The sequence below is a fragment of the Pistacia vera genome, unplaced genomic scaffold (genome assembly GCF_008641045.1).
Source record: "Pistacia vera cultivar Batoury unplaced genomic scaffold, PisVer_v2 Contig337, whole genome shotgun sequence".
NCBI lineage: Eukaryota > Viridiplantae > Streptophyta > Magnoliopsida > Sapindales > Anacardiaceae > Pistacia > Pistacia vera.
In genome coordinates, this window is record NW_022196154.1 from 671,777 (window position 1) to 692,638 (window position 20,862).

Below are 20,862 nucleotides of genomic sequence, written 5' to 3' on the forward strand. Positions count from 1 at the left end.
CTAGGGTTTCTGTGGGTTTTATCAATAGTCTATATAAAGGTATCTTGTGGCCGCTGAAGTTTCATGTTCCACTGTACTGACTCTGAGTAGAGGAACAATATTGCTTTCAACTCACTTATTTTTCTCTGTTTATCCTTTTCTTTTATGTGTTAATTATCTTTTGATTTAAGAGAAGTTGGGTATCTGGGTCTGAGCATATGATGAAACATTTATCATACATAGCTGATAAATCCATGAAGCTTCAAAATTCGAGCTTTTTAAAACTGATGCTCAGTCCTTCACTTAACTCACTTCTTACCTCTCTTATATTGTATTGTATTGTTGTGTGTTTTTCATGTTCAGTCTCAACTCGTCTTTAATCTGTTTTACTTTGATTAATGTCAAACCATTCCCATATCTGTTTACTTGATGGTATTTCGTTTGGTCACAAAAAAAAAAATCTCTTATTGAAAGCGTAAGTTAATTTTATCTTCCCGTGTAAATCTGGTTAAAAAATTCATAATTCATATCCGGCAGTTTGGATAATCCGATCCAATATTATTGGTCTAGAGATTTGAAATCCAATCTTGATGAAATGGTTTAAAATTGGATTTTGAACACCCCAAAAAGTTTTACAGTGACTTAAACATAGAATTAAGTAGTTGAATACTTGTACTTACGATGATGCTGAGACAGTGAGAACATGAAATTGGCGTTGTGGTTTTGTGTTTCTGGAGACTACATCATAATAAAGACCAGTGATACCATGGGCTAGCTATAAAAGAAGTGGCCCAACTCTTAACTTAATGATGATTATTGGGCCGAAGCCTGGATTTCCTATCGTGTTTCGTAGATGAAATACAGAGTGTGCTATGGGTTTACTCTCTTTCAGTCTTCGCTCTAGAATAACAGTAGGGTTGCGTTTTATGTTAAAATTCCATATTAATTTTAAGTAATGTTACGTCAACAATTTTTTTTCACAAACTTCTCTTATAACTTGATAATTGTTGGTGGGCGGGTGGCTGGAAAGGGTGGAAAGAGTGGAAGGGCTACCGAAGGGCTACCGAAGGGCAGCGAAATTACGGTGAAGATGCCGACAGCGAAGGAGGGGCAGATGAAGAAGATGTCGTTTTTTAATAACATAATCACATTTACCATCTTATCCTTTTAAGTTAACGGACATAACTAATAGCTGGTGGTTAATTGTCGTTTTCAAACTGTTTGGATAATAAATTGTCGTCAGGGCAAACTATTGGTGGGAAGATGTCGTTTGGCCTTTTTCAAGAGTCCCAAAAATCGTATAGTAGCATAGCAGTCTAAAGCCGAACAAATCACGCAAAGTGTTGTTCAAATTTGGTAAACAATAAAAGCAACTGATACTGTTAAAAGAAAGGAATCAATGTACAGTACATTTAAACATAGTGCACGTTTGCAAAATTCATTACTCAACCTCCAAACTCATCTACCACAATTAAATCCTACTCCCACTCAAACCTAACTTTTAACCCATTCATGTTAAATTGTCTAACCACGACACCTCACATTCCTTTCCATTTTGCAGATAAAACATTATTTTACTAACAAGTTTTGAATGAAGAATCTTATGACACATGGCGTTAAATGGTCGGCTCCATTAATTTTCTTTTTCTTTTTTATTAAGCTGAAATTGTGTGGCTTAAAGCATCTTCTTCTGTTAATTACGTCTGGTACCTTTTTCTTTTTTCTTTTTTTTGGTTATGGGGAAATTAGGTTTTCATTTATCAGGAGATGGATCTTTTGCTTTGTTCAGCTTTTAGTCTCACCTCTTTTCCTCTGGCTTTTGTTTTGTTGCATGTGAGATTCAAAATTCTAAGTTAAAGTCACACATCACCCTAAGAAAAAATAAGAGTCAATAGTGGAGGTTCAAATTAAAGGTGGGAAAACATTGATTAAAGATTAGAATGCAGAAACAAATAAATGAATAGACTTTACCATTAAATATTATAATTATCTTTGGTAAAAATAAATAAATAGATATGACCAGTATAATTGTCATAAATTCAACCAATTTTCGATTGAAGGAATTCCTAAAAATTTATAGTCCCTTAACAAATGGTTATATTATGATATCCTACCATTTGATGTATGTGCTGCACAATCTTTTAATAATTCCTTTTCTAAACATATTAATACATATTTCTGTTAACCATCCCCTGAGTAGCCGAGTGATTGATTTAATAGAAACTCTTAGGTGTATATCTCAAGAGGTTTTGAGTTCGAATCCCTCTTTGGTTACTAATAAGAGTGGCTATTAGAACTCTTATCGGACCGAGAGTTCTAAGGTTCTAGGAGATTTATTGAGATGCTAGTAAACTAGCTCGGACACCCACGTCATAAAAAAAATATATACATATATATATATAGAGTAAAACTTCTCTATAATCATAATGGTGGGATGAACTAATTTTATTACTATGAGGATATTATAACTTAATAGAGTTGTGGTTACAAAAATTATTATTTTGATTTCTTATTTTATAATTTATGTTTTAGTATTACAATATTAGGATTTCAATTCATGTTTTAATAGTATTAGGATTTCAATTCAGTGCTTCAATTGTCTACTTTTGAAACGGATAGAAGATCGTGTCTTGAAACTAGCAAAAATAAATGTCATTGATGAAACTGTAAATGCAGTTGATGCATGGTCAATTGATGTGAAGCCACAGACAATTATCAATAGTTTTAAGCACTGCAAAATTAGGACCTTCGATGTCTCGATGAATTGCAAATTATAAATAAAGTGGATAAAAATAATAAAATAGTCATTATAGAATTGAGTGATCAAATTCAACAACTTCATTGCACTAATCGAATGGATATTAATGTCTTCCTCGATCATCCAAATGAGCAACAAATCATGTATATTTTAACTAAAGAATAAATCAATGCTGCAATTTAATAAAAATAGAAAAGAAATAATATTGAGAATGATAGTATGAAAATACAAAAAGTTTCATGCGACGAAGATCTAAACATATTTGAGAAGCTAAAAATATTTTGGCTTCAACAAGAACTTTAAAGCATAAATCATAAATCATAAATCATTATCTCAAACAACTATTGATAAATATTTTGTTTCATATTAAACCTTTAATTTAATATAAAATATATATTTTTGTAATATAAAAAATTATTACTACGTAGAGTCGGCTTTTCTTAAGGTAGGAATTAAAAAAATTATAACTTATTATAATGTGAAGTTTATTCTTATTTATAACTATCCCAAATTTAAATTTAAATTTTTTATGATTATGTAAAATTTATTCTTATATAGTGTATCATTATAGGGAGATTATATATATATATATATATATGGAGAGAGAGAGAGAGAGAGAGAGAGAGAGAGAGAGATTTCTGTTGCATAATAAATATACCATCTTCACATGACTTACCTATTTACTTTAACTGCATCATCCATCTACATCATTCTAAATGCATTTTATCCATTATTAATATTCACATTTTTTATCCGACGGCTAACAGTAGACGACCCACCGTATTTAAACTTATTAATAAACAAACGCATCCCCCATCAAACAAGGCGATGAAGACAACAACACATGCTAACCCAAATAACAACAATATTATATATGATTCAAAAAAGAGGTCAGTCGTATACATGTGACTTCAAACTTACATAAATAAACAAATAAAAAAAGAAAAGACAAACCTCCGTAAATTAAACGAATGGTCTAAGTCCACATTAAGACCCCTTAGGAAAGTGCAAGGAAGGAGACATATTTAAAGCCAAATTTCGAAACAACATTAATACTATAAACGTGGGTTGAAACCACAACACGCCGTCCCTACTTATAATAATAAAGCTTCTATTGCACTACTAGTATTATATTTGTATCTACCGAGTCAAAAGAGGCAGGCTAATACAACTATTTTTGCCTCACCTCCTCATCAAACAACATTACAAAGTTATATTTCTTCCTCTGTGCTGTTCCAGTCCAGGTCCCACGATGCTATTTTTAGGCGGTCCCAAACCGCGTATTAGGTTTAACAGCCATAAGGCGACACCGAAGTCAACCTGCAAATAGTTCACCGCCGCGTGTTATTTAGTATACTTTGAAAAATCTTGTGATTTCTTTGTCAAACACTTTTATTTGAAATGAAATTCAAAGATTACAAACACAGGTAAGAAGAAACACAAGAAAATCACTCCGACTTTATTGGGATTCAACATTTACTTGATTACTTTAATCTAAAAAATAATAAAAACTAAACGGGATTGTTGTTTCCCATGATTATCGCACATTGGGGATAGTATTTACCGCTACGTTGATTCGGATCAGAGTCCATGTCATTCCTGGTTTCCATGAAGCGAGATTTGTGTAAATAAATGGGATTTTTCAACTACTTAAATCTACAGGATTAATCATTCTTACTCGTGTCTATCTATGGCAACAGTTTTGATGGTGTTTTTGAAATTCAAAAGTTTCAGAGAATTAAAAATAAAAACGTAACCATGTACAAATGAGAAATCAAAATAGAGAATTAATTTCACAATATTCAAACAAAGAAAATAAGGCTTTCGAATGTGACATTTAAGATCATATTTACCCATGCAGCAAATGAAAGAAATTATTAGAGACTTGAATTATTACCTCTCTCTGCGTTTCTCGAGAAATCTCTGCAATGACTTTTTGCGAGCAATTGGGAGATCTGCAAATCACACCAAATTATTTCAAAAGTTCAATTAATCCTTCTCCTCCATGATTAAGAAAGAATACTAATAAGAATAATCAATGTAACAGAAACTAACCTCCGGTATTAAGAGTCTCTAGCAGCTGTTGTTGGTCGGTAGCAGTTTTTGAGTTTTTTGATTCTTCAGTTTTGGAGTTTCCATCAACAGCAAGTTTCAGAATGCATTCAGCCTGTAAAATTATTCCACTAACAATAAGAAACAACTCTTAACAGACAAAAAATAAATAAATTAAACAATTGAACACTCTTGTTTAGACAAACCTTGTCTCGAGGAACATCGTAAACGGTGACCGTTCCATTGTAGAAAATAGTCAGAGGAGCAGTTTCCGGAAGGTTCTCTGTAGCAGACCTGAGATACATATAAAACTACAATTAAATAAAAATATTTTTTCATGGAAAATAAATCAATTTTTCTTTATGACACAAACAGAAAGTTCTTCAACGAAACATTTTATTCAAGTACCTGGAAACGGAGATATGTTTAAAAAGAGGCAAAGCAGGAAAAGAAGCTGGCTCTTCTTTGGGAGTCGTCGGCATAGAAACCGGTAACTTCTTTGAATCAACAGTATTCACGGAACCGGAGGCAATAACAGATTTGAGTATTTCAGGATTAATCTTAGAAATGGCGCCCTGAAGGTCTGCAAAAACACATAACAATAAGTTCTAAACACAATTAACACAAAGAAAAAACAAATTAATCAGAAAGGGAGATTAGAAGGAGAAGGCACGTACCACGAAAGCTTCGTTGACGATGAAGAAATTTCTGGAACTGAGATTTAGAGGAAGCCATTTCTTTCCTCTCCATGCCAAAGAAATCAAGTTCAACTGTAGCACGCGACATTATTTTGTTGTTGCGGGGAAGAGAGAAAGTATGAGAATGGAATTCGAATAGTTAAATTGTGTGTTTTTGGGTTTGAAAGAAAGAGGACGATAACAACTTAAATGGGGAAGCGGGACAGAGAATAAAGAGACACGAGGTACACATGAGATGGTAGAAATGTTTTTGAGAGAGGCGCCTAGGGTTTGGGTTGGGTTTGGTTTGGCTCGTAAAAAGCACACGTCTTCCATGTGATGTCCGTGGCAACATCCAAAAATGTAGTCGGTCCCACTTGACTTTAAAGACGCAAGAGTTTAACTCAAGTCTTGTTTATCGGTGTTGGTCTTTATCAAATATTATAATATTAATTTTTTTCTCTGTCTTGGACTCAAATGTGATCGGCCAATTTTGTTCAGCATTGTTTGACGAAGTCGACGTCGTTCAGTTGCATTGTTAGACAATTCTATCCTTCAAATCTTTCACGTTTTTTTTAACTAAATAAAATAATGAAATTTAAATTTACAATATAATTAATAAATTTATTGATCATTTACTTTTTATACCAATCTTATGAATTTGGTTGCTTTAATTTTTGTTAAAGAAATGTTAATACGGAAAATCACACCAATTAAAAATACGTAAGATATGTGGGTAATCCTAATAGATTAATAATGGGATAATAAAATAATATTTTCACAATAATTAACATAAAGTATTAAAGAACAAATGCAAAACCTACTTCTATTGTCAATTTGTCATGTCATGTTATTGAATTTGCTTTTAAAAGTGAGTTTCTAATTAGAACTTTCTAACCTATTTTTGTCGACTCTCAAAACAGATCATAATTGAATTTATATAATGTCAATTACATAATTGAATCGAAGATAAACTCGAATTTAATTAAACAAGAAAGAGTAAGATCTTTGACTTTAAATCATGGAGTCTAATCGCAAGATATTTTTGTACCAAAGAAAGATTTATCCACTTCCAATTTGACACACAACAAGAAGATAAAAGGTAATTTGAGATTATCTACCAGTGATTCAAGAGTGATATTATCCATATAATCATATAATAATCAATTACAGCTAATTGCATCTCATATAAAATTTAGATTATATAATATTATTTATTCGAGGTACTATTTCGAATTTTTCCAAATAAAATAAACCTAAACAATTCTTTAGTTCATGGTATTATTCTGTCATATTCACTATAATGAATAGGTATAGGAATTAGTACTGTATCACAATAATTTTAAGAAAAGTTGAGGTATTATTCTGTCATTTAATGTATAATATATATATTCTAAAAAAATGTGCCGAAAACAGTAGGTTCTACTCCAGTTGGCATATGTTTCCATTAAATTTTTCCTTATAGTTAAACGCGGAAATTAAAGATTTGGCTCAAATTTGTGTTGTTTATTTAATATTGTTGAAAAAAGGACATTATTGTAAAATCTCAAAGGACAGCCTATTTCCTTAATTAATTAATTGATTAAACTAGCGGAATTGGAAACAGTGGGTTGTTAGGAAATAAGGGAGTACGAAAAGGATATTTTTGTGTTGCATTTGGTCCTCGTGCCACAGCAGGTAACGTGAACCAAACGAAAAAACTCAAAAATCACGTGATTAAAAACCTCTCAGATGCTTTTTCTCACGTGTTTAAATTCAAAAGGTCATTCTCGCTTTAATTTTGTAAGCGTGACGGCAAAAGTTGTCGCACCGCCAACGCCAAGTCCATCTCGTGAATCCACATGAAAACATCTCCTATCTTATATTTCATCATTGAACGGCGCCGTTTCAATTCTAAAAAATAAATAAAAAAGCACCGCAAGACGCAAGTCCTCAACATTTAATTTAAACGTGTACGGGAAGGGACTCACGGCGTTAGTGACCCCACCGTCAAGTTCGTGATGTTTACCTAATCTGATTGTGGGGTCCATGGGGAAGCGAACCGACGCTTGTGCTATAAATTCTGTTTTTCTTGGGTAGGCGATTTCTTTGAAATTTAAATCGAAAAAATAATATTTATGAATTTAACGTGCTCTAACGGAAAACGAAATAAATGCCAAGTGATATTATCACGAGTTGGTGAACTCAAATTTGTATTTATTTTTTTCCACAAATAAATTTATTATTATTTTATGAGTAAACAACATATTTTCACATGAGGTTCAACGAAATCCTTAGTTAATACCTAGTGTCATTAATTCCAAATACCCACCTTTAAAGTAAAATCAATTCATTTATTTTAAGAGTTAAGGGCTAAAATGGTCTTTTTCTATCTTCCCTACCCAGTTTTTTTCTCATATCCCCCTCCTCCTCCCATCTTCTTCTTTTTCCCTCCACTACTGTCGGCTTCATCCACCCACCTTCATCAAAACCCCATCACCCCTTGACCGCACCAGCTCGTCGTTTGCCGGTCGTCCTCGACTGTTTTCTGGCACTTTTCGGGGACAGAACCCCTACCCCATTTTACGACTACCAGACAGCTCAACATCCCAACCCACTACCCCCCGACCACCTTAACTCCCCTTTTTTCTGTCACTCTTCATCTCAAGTGTTACACTCCACCAACTTCTTTTCGGCCAACTCTATCACCAAAAATCTTCATCAAGTCCACCATTCGACTCATCGAAAAGCCCTCTCCAATAACCCCACGCTTTTTGTCCCCCATTTCTCACATTTCAATGCTGATTGAAGCCCCCTCTCCCTAGGGTTTTTAGTTTGTATTTTTTTTTTTATTGAAATGGTGTGATTTTAGGTGGTGGTTGTTGGATTTGGAATGGGGTGGTTTGGCCGATCGTAGTGTTGTTTTGGACAATTGTGTGGTGATTTTGGGATGGGGTGGTTTGGCCGATCGTAGTGTTGTTTTGGACAATTGTGTGGTGATTTTGGGATGAGGTGGTCTGGAATCGACTGTGGTGGTGGTTTGGAATGGGTTGTAGTAGTGATTTGGCCGACTATGATGATGGTTTGGAATGGGGTGAAGGATAGTTTGGTAATAACATTCGTCATAACCCAACAGTCACTAACTGTATTACTTTAAAGGTGGGTTATCAACTTAGGTTTTCGTTAAACCTTGGGTGGGAATATGTTGTTTACTCTTATTTTATTAAAATAATAAATACATTAATGGATATATTCAAACGGCGTGATTTATGTGAGATGGTATTAAAATTTATCTTAGTTATAGTCATAGCTATGGTGCCTATTGATAAATTATGTACTTGTACTTAATTCAAGGTTCACTAATAAGTCCACAACTTGTTATAATATAAAAATTTCATTTAATTAATTTAAATTTTAAAGTTGGTGATAAAGTGGGTGTCTAAATAAAATATTCAACACTATATAAATCTTTTAAATAATTGAAGGAAAAAGCATACATAAGAACAATTTTTTTTCCTTTTTATTTTATAATACATATAATTAAAAAAAGGTGATGGGAAAGCTAATGTTTATTATTATAGTTTGAACATGATTTGTGTATAAACAAACATAATACTCGGATCTTTGATCAATGATCATGTTCATGTTGAACATTATTCATTTCACTTTTTTTTAAAGATTCACATGTCTCTAGCATTTTTCTTGTGTTTTCTTTAATTTTCATAGGTATTATACCAAACATCCTCAAAAATCACGTCGTCCTTACTTTGACTCATAAAAGTATTCAAACAATTTTTCTTTTTAAATAAATAATTGTACTCTAGAACCATATAATGTGACTAAATTATATCCACAAATAATCCTATAAATGTTAGGCACTATGGGATTCTCGTATGTCATTTTCCTAAAAATAAATGTATTATAAAATCTACACGTGTTAGGTATAAATATAATATATTAGAGCCCCTCAATATTGTTATATTATGATTATTCATGAATTATGATATAAGAGAAATATACTATATAATTATGTTACATTCGTGAAAGTTGTCATTGAAATTCGGTGTTACATATTAAGATTCTTATTCTGGTCAATATAAGTTAGTGAATTTAATTTGCTTTTAAATTATGATATGAAAATGAATAATACTACATTTAAAAAACATGTATACAAAGTAATATATTATTTAGTACCATTTAATATGCATTTATTAAGTTGACTTTTATATTAATACATTCAATTATATTTTGACACGTCACTTTGTGTAAAATCTTTGTAAATGTAAATATTACTCTATGTAAATTCACATCCTAATATATATTCATGCTTGATACATATAGAACCTAGAAACACTGCTAAAGTGATGTAGTATATAGTTGATATATATTCATGCTTGATATATATAGAACTTAGAAACACTTCTAAAGTGATGTAGTATACTAGTATATAGCTCGTAAAATAAGATCATGATTATTTAATTTAATTTATTAATTTATAAGATAATCTTCAATTTAATTGCTTAAGAAAATAATTACAACACTATTTAAATGTGATCATTTTGTTTCCTAAAAACATTATCATCTTATTAATTATAATAATAAAGATGTTTAAAAATAATCATGTTGCTGCCCAGGATCGAACTAGGGACCTTCAGTGTGTAAGACTGACGTGATAACCACTACACCACAGCAACTTTGTTGTTCAAAAATTGATCCAAATATTTAATATTGTAAAATGTGATCCCATTCTCCCATGAACTCACTAATGAATATTTAATAGGGTTAAAACTTAAAACTATTCAAATCGCTGACAGATAGGAAATTATGAAACACAGCTTATAACTAAGAGGATTAGAATAAAGAAAAATTTTCACAATAAAATAAAAATAAATATTTTAACTTATGCTGTTTCTTGTGTATAAGTAAAAAGTTAAGGGTGCGTTTGGTTTATTATTTTAGATAAGATTTTGGAGATAGTATTGGATAGTTGAATAGAGTGATTATTACGAGATAAAATTTAAAAAATTACAAAAAACCCTATAGGTTTGCTAATTTAACTAAACACTCAAATATAAAAAAATTTTGTAAAATAACAAAAACAGCCCCACCTACCAACAGTGCCAGATTTCGGCCACCACCGCCAGAATCTGGTGTTATGGCGTAAATCGGTCGGATCTGGCCGAATGTGCGTGGATCTAGCCTTTTCTGGCAAGATCCACCACAGATCTTGTAACGCCCCATTTGAGGTACGTAGTTAAGATTTGGTGTATTACTTAAATGTTCATTGATCCAGCTTTAATTAAGTTTGTATGTTGTTAGTTTTGGTTGAAATTGGTTTTGATTTGAGGAATCTTGGTAGTACAGTCTTCGCCGCGGTAACGTTAGCTCTGTGTTGCGATGTCGATTCTGTAATTTTTTGCCGGGGCGACGGAACTTTCTTCGCCGCGGCGACGAGACGGCAGAAAAGTTTTCTTGAGGTTTCTAAAGCATTCTCCATAGGGAAAAAATGACTATTCTACCTCTAATTAGCAGGAAAAGTGAGGAGTAAAATGTAAGGAAATTTAGTAGAGAATGTGTTGGAGTTGGGGGTGTGTTTGTATGAATTAAAGTATAAAGATGGAATTTTCAAGGAAGAGCAAGGGTAAAATGGGAATGTTTGTTTGTAAATTGAACTAACAAAGGATTATCCCTTCGTTTCACCCATTTTCCACCGCTATTCTCATTCTCTACTTCCTTTCAATCCTCCATTCAATTATCCAAGATTTCTAAGGAGTTTTAGGGAGCTTTTGGGGTAATTTTAGTAGAGTTTGAATCTAAAGCATCCTAAGGTAAGGATTCTTGCTTTAGATGTGAGTTTGCTCATAGTTGTATTGAAGTCTTATATTATTGTTATTGTTATAGTTGTAGAGAGAAGACAAGACAACAAGGGAAATGAGAAGTGTTAGAGAAGTCACTTACCCACAAAGTAAGTAAATTCAACTCAAGTGGAGATTTAAGAACTTTTTTTAGTAAAGATTTATGTATGTATGTGTATATCTTATGTTCATTAAGAAATTGTGATGAGATGGATGGTTATTTCTATTTATGAGTTATGAGAAGAGTTGAGATTTTATGATGTTGAGTTGAGTTTGATGGAAGTTAGAGAGAGTTTTGAGCCAAATTCTTTGGGAGTGTCTTTCTTTGACAGGAACTTAGAGAGTATGAGAGAGTTTCTCCCATTTTGGGATGATTGGGAGAAGAGTTAAAGAGTAAGTAGAGTTTTATATGCACATGAGTTGTATGATGAAATGCTTAAGTAAGACATGAGTAAGAGTGGAGAACCTTAATCATTGCTACATGGCATAATTGCATTTCATGAGTGCATTAATGAGTATGAGTCATTCATATGCATTAATTGCATTAGAGAAAAAGAGTAGAGCATTTTGAGTGTAAGCTTTATTAAGAGAAAAGAGAAAAAAAAAAAAAGAATAGAGTAGGTTGTGCGATGGGGAACCCGTGAGTTATGGGTAGAGTATTCCCGCATGTACGCCGCATTGAGAGAGCGGCATGAGTATGAGAGAGAGAAGTGGTGTAGCCCGTGAGAGTGCATGCGGATGAGGGCTATACCCGAGAGTACCTGAGAGAGAGTTTATACACTCACATGGCCAAGGGTTTTGAATTCATGCATAACCGAGTCCGATCGGCTAGAACGAGTAGAAGTCACGTAGAGCGGGAGCGAGTTTCGGCCGTGCCTCCGGTAAGATGAGGTCGTGACTTACTAAAGAAAGTTATGAGAAAGAGGAAATAGAGAGAAATATAAGAGAGAGAGAGTCAATGAGTGTTGTAAGGAAAGAATCAGAGAGAGAGTTACGGGGTTAGACGAATAGGGGATTTACTTACTGAGCATTGTTTTAGTGCTCACCCCGTTGTTTCCTATGTTTTGCAAGATCTAGGTGAGGACACAGTCGGATGGGCGTCGGCAAGCGAAGGGAAATGGCTACGCTATCCACCTTGTTTTTGATAATTTTGTACATGATACAAATTTTGTATAAAGAATGTATATGTTTAATGAAAGAAACATTTGGACCCAACTTTTTATACTATTTTATATGTATTTTATTATGTATATGTTTTATGAGTATTTGAATAGAAAGCGGCTATTACACTTTTGGTATCTAAATGTTTTATGAGTATTTGAGTAGAAAGCGGCTATTACAGATCTGGCTGGAAAATGCCAGATCAACGGCCAGATCTAGCCATCAACGGCTGCAAAAGGCCAAATCTTGCCGTCAGCGACGGCTAAAGATATGGTTGTCGTTGTTGGTCAACGAAGGCCATTTCTTTGGCCGTCAGATCAGCGAATTATCGACAAGTTCCGATCGTTTGTAGGTCATTGTGACAGATTCCGACTACCACCGACGGTGGTTGTCGGAATCTGGCAACTATAGGTGGGTGTGGCCGTGTGGGTGCTTTTTTTTAATTTTTAAACCATTTTTCTGGGGGCATTTAATGAAATTAATAAACTTAAAGGGTCTAAAAATAATTAAAAAAATATAATAGTATTTCCTAAATAATTAAACAAAAAAATATTTTGAGAATAGGGATAGAAATATTAAACCAAACGCACCCTAAAATATTTTACTTTTATCTAAGTATAAAAACATATTAATCAATAATAATTTTCTTTTGTCAACAATACCCCTATAAAATTTATATAATTTCAATTTTAACAAAACCCTTTTGTATTATGTATTTTTGGTCTTCTTTTAATTTTTTTTAAAATACTGATAATCAAATATTCACCTTTAAGTTTGAGACACAAAAACAAAGACCACGTAAGAAAGAAACAAATTAATTAATATATTTTGGCTATCCAATTTCTTAATTGGCATATTGTTTAAGGTCCTCATAAATGAGATTAGAAAGTATCAAACGAGGGGATATTTTAATTTTTATCTAATCTCTTAAGAGATAATGAAACATATATTAAAACACCCATGATTTTGAAAACTATCGTATATCCCCCTTGTCATTATTCACACCCTTAAATTTATCATTTGTTCCTTAAAGATTCATTTACGCTCTCTTAAATAAAAAATTAAAAAAAAAAAACTCTCTATGGACATCTTTCAAAAAATTAATGTTGATGATGATTATTATTTGAAAATTATGAAGTCAAAAATGGTGTTAGTTATTGTTTGAAGACTTACGCACTAAGCATGATGCACGTTTCTGAATATTTGACATGTGTTAAACTTTGAAATTACATGAGGTTGATTTTTCTATTTTTATTGGCATTGACTGGTGTAAAAACTAAAAACAATAGTTCAAGTTTGGAAATATTACTGTTGCCTGGCACAAACTAGATTAAGAAATTCACCATGAGAAAACAAAATATAAACGTTGATTTTTACTGTAAACTCCAAATTAAATATGATTTTATTATCAATTCGACGACGGTTGGGCATAGCAGTGCACTACCATGAAAAAAAGAAAAAAAAGAATGGTAAGAACTTCACATGCCCATAAACATCATTGTCAATATTAATCAGTCCACGACAACTAGTTTCTCATACTCTTCTCCAGAGATGGCAGCTTCCATTGTAAGCTCCGGGTCAATGGCTCCATCAAAGAATAATGTCAGCAATTTTTTTGAGAATCCACTCACAAGCCCAACCCCTTTCTGTGTTGCAGCCACCGGTGTACCTCTAGAGTCTCTTAAAGAATAATGTCATCAAAGAACATTTTTTGCACACGTTCCAAGTCTTCATTGTGATTGCCCTGGCTATCTCTGTTCAACCTTACCTTGAGTAAGTGAGTTTGCTAGTCTGTAGCTTGTGAACCCCTTCCATTACGCGCATTGATGCATAAGGTTGAGTCCTGATGGCTCAGTTGATAAGTGCTATCGTGCTCGTCAATGCGTTGCTCATGACGTCGGTTATAACCGGAACGTTGGTCATTGCCAAATTGACGCACATTACTCGTCTCGCGAGCTTACGAGGGTTGGGCTTGTCTTGGGCGTGGGTTAAGACTAGCACAATGATGTTGAGGATTCTGTCGGGTAGGTCGAGCGTCTTGTGGGCACCATTACCTTCTCTTTCATCCATTGGTTATTTCCCCGGCCGCCTCCCGGGGTTAGTTTGTCTGCGAGACTCACGCTTGTGGGCGGAGTGCACCCTTTGACGTCGGGGGTGTAGGTTGCCCTTTGGCATCGATGAGCTAGACTGGTCCTCGACTGAAGTCCGACCCATCGGGGTGGGATCAGTGAAGCGTGGTTGGTCGAGGTTCTGGGCGGTTGGTTGCTAATTTCTCAACTTAGCCACGTGCTGTTGCACCGCCTGTGTAACCATAGTTCTGATCATTTCCACCAGTTGGCTGTTTTCGGGGTTTGATGTTCCTGCCACCTGGTTATTTGTGGCATGCTGAAATGGCGGCAACGGTGGTCAACGCCCAACGACGTCCTGTTTCACCTCCTAATGGGTGGTTTCCACATCGTCGTGGTTTTCGATGGTGATTTTTGATCTTGTACGCACCATCGTGGGCCTGAAGTGGTTAGATCGTTGTGGTTGTTTGCCAGAATTTCTGAGATGTTGGTGGAGGCCCTCCTTTTAGGATCAAAATGTTGATATGAAAATTCGCACCAACCCGAGCGATCTGATTGACCTTGACAGAATCGGAACGGAGACCTTCCTTCTAGCTCCAAAATGTTGGCAGAATTTCTGAGATGTTGGTGGAGGCCCTTCTTCTAGCGCCAAAATGTTGATACGAAAATTCGCACCAACCTGAGCGATCCGACTGACCTTGCGTGATTAATGATAACCAACAATGGAAGAACAATGAACGTAGTAAAGTAAATGGCAAAAGGGATTTTAAAGTGGTTCAACGAGATGAACTCTTGAGCCTACGTTCACTGTTCTTTGTATTTGCTGTAAGAGCTTACAATAGTAATTCTAAGAATATTTTCCAACCCCTTCCTCATCTTTTAAGGGGGTTTATATACAAAGTTTATACAAAGAAAAGAGTGAAATTAAAGGGATTACAATTAAATTGAAATAGAACTTTGATATTCTCGCGATTGGGCATTGTGATTGTCCAAGGATTATTGCCAATCTGATCATTCCCGAGATATCTGGGATCTAAAGTTATCTGGGAATTGGTCGAACGATCATTCAGATTGTTTGCGATTAGCTTATGCTGGGTCGAGCTATATCTCGATGAGCTTATGCTGGGTCGAACAATCAATGGAGTTGAGCTGGTTCTGGATCGAACTATATCCTCGCGATTCTCTGAGCTTGGTGGAAAAATCACACATAACACATATCATCTCAAATTGAAATAACCCATTATTTAAATATATTAATACATTACTTAACTTTTGTTAATGTTTTTCTTGATATTTTATATTTTTAAATGTACACATTATTTAATAATATTATAATAAAATAATCTATTATAATTATAATTTTATTTGACGAATATATAATTTATCTAAATAAAATTATTCAATTATCTTAATATTAATCTTCTGAATTATATTATCTTATTTTCACTAATAATTATTTAAATTATTTATACTAATATTTTTGAGACTTGTATAATTAAATAATTATAAGAAACTTGAAAGACGAATATACAAGTTATTATAATATTATTTTTAATTAATGATTTAATATTTTAAATTATTATTTTCATAATATGGATAAAACTATTTATTATTATTCAATATAATGTTAGTTTAGATAATAAATTAAATAAGTATTCAACATTTTAATAAAAATATTTCACTAATATTATTAATGTGAATATATGAATTCTTATCAATATTAAAAATAATATTTATTATACTATTTTGATAATAAAATATAAATATTGATTTTTACTGTAAATATAAATTAAAAATGATTTTATTGTCAATTAATGCTAATAAAATATATTTTAACAGTGCTTTGAAGATGGTTGGGCATAGCACTTCCATGAAAAAAAAGACTCATATTATTCTAATCAGTCAACGACAACTAGTTTCTGATACTCTTCTCCAGAGATGGCAGCTTCCATTGTAAGCTCCGGGTCAATGGCTCCATCATTGTCTCCAGAGATGGCAGCTTCCATTGTAAGCTCCGGGTCAATGGCTCCATCATTGTCAAAGAACAATGTGAGCAAATTTTTTGAGAACCCACTCACAAGCGCTACCCCTTTCTGTGTTCCAGGCACCGGTGTAGCTCTAGAGTCTCTTAAATTCCAAAACACTATGTCCGGCACCACCGACCCGTATCCCTTCTCTGTGTATTTTCTCACAATAACTTGATAATCTGTTTCCCAAGGATTGATCCCAGCTTGATCAAATTCCATATCACTAAACACGAACAGTCTTTTTATCATCTGTTCTGGTTTTAAGTTCCCATTCACAGCCACTTTTAATATCAAATCAAACACTTTCTGAAAATCAGTATTAGCACCCCAGTTCATGTTCCTCACAAACTCTGTTTTGGATTTCAGATCATCTCCTTCCACCATTTGAAGCTCCGGGTTTTCACTGAAAGTAATTATTTTCCCCTTCCATGGCTCTTCACTTAACTCAGAAACCAGAACACCCAATGCTACTGACACCTCCATCGGTATTCCTGTCATGCTGCCTGAGACGTCACTTACCGCTAAACAGTTCCTCAACTTGCCCTTCTTCAACAAATCATCCACCATTCTCTTCCACTGAAGCTCTGCCACTTGTCCACCGTCAAGATCGTCCAAAGAGGCTATGATCTTATGCGGAAGCAATGCACCCGCTGCAATTTTCGCTTTCCCAGATTTTACTTCTTCCAAGTATTTACTGAATCGTTCTTGGTCATGTTTCAAGAACTTCTCTTTATAAAACTTCATGGCCACAGAAGCTACCCTATAGTACGGTATCGAGTCCCATCTATTTGCACCTATGTACACTTCTGGCAATTCAAGAACCTTCCTCAGTGGCACCAACACTTGTTTTCTCAACCGATCACGAACTCTATAAGCGTAATGAGCCTCTTCGATCCCTTCATATTCAGGATAAGACTCTCTGGGAAAAACTTTTCTTGCGATACTCTCGCAAATCAACGTCGATCGATCAAACGATGAGTCAATAGAGGGGCACCACTTAGCCGCTAGACTTACTTTCCTAAACTTTCCGGCTTCATAAAACTTCATGTCGTTTTTCAAACACTCCGCGAAATGATCTGAAACTCGGTCGTACAAGAACCGAAAATCCGGATCATGTGAATATCTTTCCACGACTTTCTTGGCCATCACGAATCGTTTTTCTTTTCTTAACTTGCTCGCTTTTTCTTTCTCAATTTTGTTCCTTTCCTCTGCGTTCTTGATTCGTGTATCTATTGGAAGCAACGATTATTTGCGGCCTTTTCTTCGTTGTTTGCGGCCTCCTCTGCTTCTGACTCTGTAGCCACGTTTTTCGTGAGACTTTCTTCTTCCGCTTCCCTTCCTCTGCATCCACTCGGCTTTTTGTATTTTCCTCACGTCCAGGCCCTCTATAAGTCGGTAGATTATCTCTGGGAGATCCTTAAAATACCCGAAATCCGCAAACGACGCCACGTTGCAAGCTAAGGTCTTGGGGTGGAGCGAATGTAGCCAAAGCGCAGCCGCGTAGAAGCCTTCGTTGTCGGACTTGCCGGTCCCACGTACACCTCTTAGATTACAGATAAGTTTGAGGGTGGTCAACGGGTCGTGGGCCCATGCAGAGCTAAGTCGGTGGGTCAAAACGTGAGGTGGAGTATTGGGGACGACGTGGAAGAAGAAATCGAGACAAGGGTTTCCTGAAGAAAGAAAAGTGGGTGAAGCATTCTCGGTGAAGCCCATGGGAGGCGTTGCAGCCACCGTCTTTTTGTTGAAATCGGCCACCATTAGATCAATGAAACGGTCAGCCGAAGGTAGTTGTGGGCCTTGTGGCTGAGACTGTGATGGCTGTGGGGCTGTTTTGTGGACCTCTGGTGGACCCAACAGAGAAATCATTTTTGGTTTATGTTATCGTGGGTTCACAAGTTTCAAAGTTTCAGTGATCAGAAGATGGTTTGTTTATGTTGATGAGTCAATGACGTTTGAGTGGAGAACCTATTTATATTGCGAAAAGGTTTATTCACCGAATACGAGCATTAGTTGGTGGCGAAGGTTTATTCACCGAATGCGAGCATTAGTTGGTGGCGAATACGAGCATTAGTTGGTGGCGAAGGTTTATTCACCGAATAAATAGAAAATTGGTGGGGAAAAAGTAAAGAAGACTTTTATTCTGGAAGCAGCGAAAATTTTACTTTTGAGTAAACCAACATATTCCCACGCGAGGTTTAATGAAATGACACGTTGATAACCCTAGTTTCATTTATTTCAGATTACTACCCTTAGGTAACACCATAAATTTGGTGGTGATAGGGTTGGCTTGTAGGCAGTAGCTCGATGAGGACTTTAGTATTATGGGCACTAATTTGGGCTTCAATTTTTTATGACTGGGGAGTCACCAACGGTAAAAAAACACATCACAACAATCAGTTGATGACAGAGAAATTGGTGGTGAAGCTTGGAGAGGTTGAGTGTACCCAAATGAATTGAAAAAGCTTGAGAAGTAACCCAATCTCACTAAGTGGTAAGAATGGAGTTGGTCGGAAACGGTGAATGAGGTCATCACGTGAAGGTATGAGTTTTGTAGAGGAGGTTGTGGGGAGTCAAACGTTGGTCTCAACAGTGGTTTTGGATTTCGGAATCGGTCAAAAAAAACAAAAAACAGTTAGCTTGGATGTTGCTAATATGAGCATGCCTCCTGCCTAAGAAAGCACTGACGCACTTTAGCGTGCTAACGTGTGCTACAGTTCAGTGTATATGACCATTTTCGCAAACGATATTACTGTAAAGATAAGAATATAGAATAGTGATACCAACTTACCATTTTTCTAAACCTCAAAAACATGTCATTTAGTTCTTTGTACGAGTATCATATACTAGTAGTGCTGGATTGATTGATTAAAATTGATAAGAATATGGAATATTTTTACCTTTTAAAAGTATAGATTTTATAGAAGCATCCCAGATTTCTATGGTACATCTAAATTTCTTTAAAAATTATTAGTAAGTCAAATAGCAAACGTTATTATTTTTTCCCCAAATGACGCATAATGAACATTTTTAAGCTGTTTATTTTCCAACCTTTGATTTTATTATTGTTGACTTATTACAGCATATATATATATATATATTAATTCTTTAATAAGGATATCTTAATCATCTTTGGATTCTTATATTTTTTATATTTATATAAGTATTTAATGGTGATTAAGCATAATTTTTGTATAAAGTTAAAGAACTATTTGCAATTATCTTGGTTTAAACTAGTATCATAGTTTCGCCGAACTAGAAAACTTGAGAAATAAATTCGAGTAGAGATCTGGTTGACCAATTTAGGTTGCCTTAACCCCCAATGTTTGCTTCCTTCATTGAGTTTCTGAGTTCAAACTTTAGGTTATCTACCATATTGGTGACTTACTAATTGGGACGCCCTGGTTACAAAAAAAAATAAAAAATAAAAAGAAATTTAGGCTGCCTCATTTGCTCAAGTGCGGACCCAACAGGGAAAATGTTTGAAATTCAAAACTCAAAGATGAACTTTTCGTGCATGTAAAATTGAACTGCCCTCAGAGATAACGAATGGATTCTTTTTGACGCATATAATTTTAATTTTGAAATAAATTTACCCACTAGATTAAGAAAGATGATGATCATAAGCTATTACAAATGTCACTTTGGTCTGACAATCTCCCAAAAATCAATAAATGTTTAATAAAAACATATATATGATTCTGTATTCTTTAGTTGGTTTGATTTTTCTCTCTCTACGGAGTAAATGTATGTTCCCACCCAAATATTAGCGAAATTCCAAGTTCCCACCCTTGTTTCATTTATTCCAAATTCCTACTCTTAAATTAACTTTAAATCATTAATCTAAAGTTTAAGGGTAAAAGTAATTTGAACGTCATTGAATCTTAAATAAAATCAAAAATTTCAACTTAACCCTCAACATCTCAAATTTCTTGCACAAGCACCCCTGTCACTCCCTCCCTCGCGATAGCCACAAAAAAAATTAGATTTGGCCGGATTCTGTCGCCGTTGGACATCACCGCCACCATCACTAGCTTCCCCCACTCTTCCCCGACAAAACCTATCCATCTCGTTTCTTTCTTCTCTTCTTATTCTTCTTCATCCTTTCTTTTTTCTTCTCTCCTTCTCGTTTGCTCCTTACTAATTTGGAATAATCTCAACAGGTGAGATATTAACACTATCTCTACAAAAAAACATACACACATATATATATAAGAAAAATGATAGAGTTACCGAAAGTTACACACCAAATTTGTACACTAAATGACGTGATAAAATCCTGACCATTGATTAATATTAACTTATAATGAA

The 20,862-nt window shown here is 34.5% G+C and overlaps 2 protein-coding genes and 2 non-coding genes across 5 annotated transcripts; 1 reads left to right on the top strand and 3 right to left on the bottom strand.

The window, feature by feature from the left end:
* The first annotated feature begins 191 nt into the window (after positions 1 to 191).
* On the top strand, positions 192 to 273 carry LOC116137929. Its single transcript, XR_004129250.1, has one exon. It is a non-coding gene; the product is annotated as a small nucleolar RNA SNORD36 (small nucleolar RNA).
* A 3,312-nt stretch (positions 274 to 3,585) lies between these two features.
* Positions 3,586 to 5,748, bottom strand: LOC116137908 (protein TIFY 9-like). Of its 2 annotated transcripts, XM_031423603.1 has the most exons (7): positions 5,467 to 5,748; positions 5,198 to 5,372; positions 4,996 to 5,083; positions 4,793 to 4,904; positions 4,635 to 4,692; positions 4,302 to 4,336; positions 3,586 to 4,057 (listed from the first exon to the last, which is right to left on the bottom strand). In XM_031423603.1, exons 1-7 carry the CDS (start codon positions 5,573 to 5,575, stop codon positions 4,053 to 4,055), a joined length of 582 nt encoding a protein of 193 aa, XP_031279463.1. In that variant the 5' UTR covers positions 5,576 to 5,748; the 3' UTR covers positions 3,586 to 4,052. The 2 variants fall into 2 exon arrangements, with proteins under 2 accessions (XP_031279463.1, XP_031279464.1); XM_031423604.1 differs by lacking the exon at positions 4,302 to 4,336 and having other exon boundaries at positions 5,467 to 5,745.
* Positions 5,749 to 10,066: 4,318 nt separating this feature from the next.
* On the bottom strand, positions 10,067 to 10,139 carry TRNAV-UAC. Its single transcript has one exon. It is a non-coding gene; the product is annotated as a tRNA-Val (tRNA).
* Positions 10,140 to 16,315: 6,176 nt separating this feature from the next.
* LOC116137891 lies at positions 16,316 to 18,547 on the bottom strand. The gene is given in 1 exon segment (XM_031423586.1): positions 16,316 to 18,547. A coding segment is annotated over 1 exon segment (1,995 nt). The 5' UTR covers positions 18,421 to 18,547; the 3' UTR covers positions 16,316 to 16,425.
* Between the last annotated feature and the right edge of the window lie 2,315 nt (positions 18,548 to 20,862).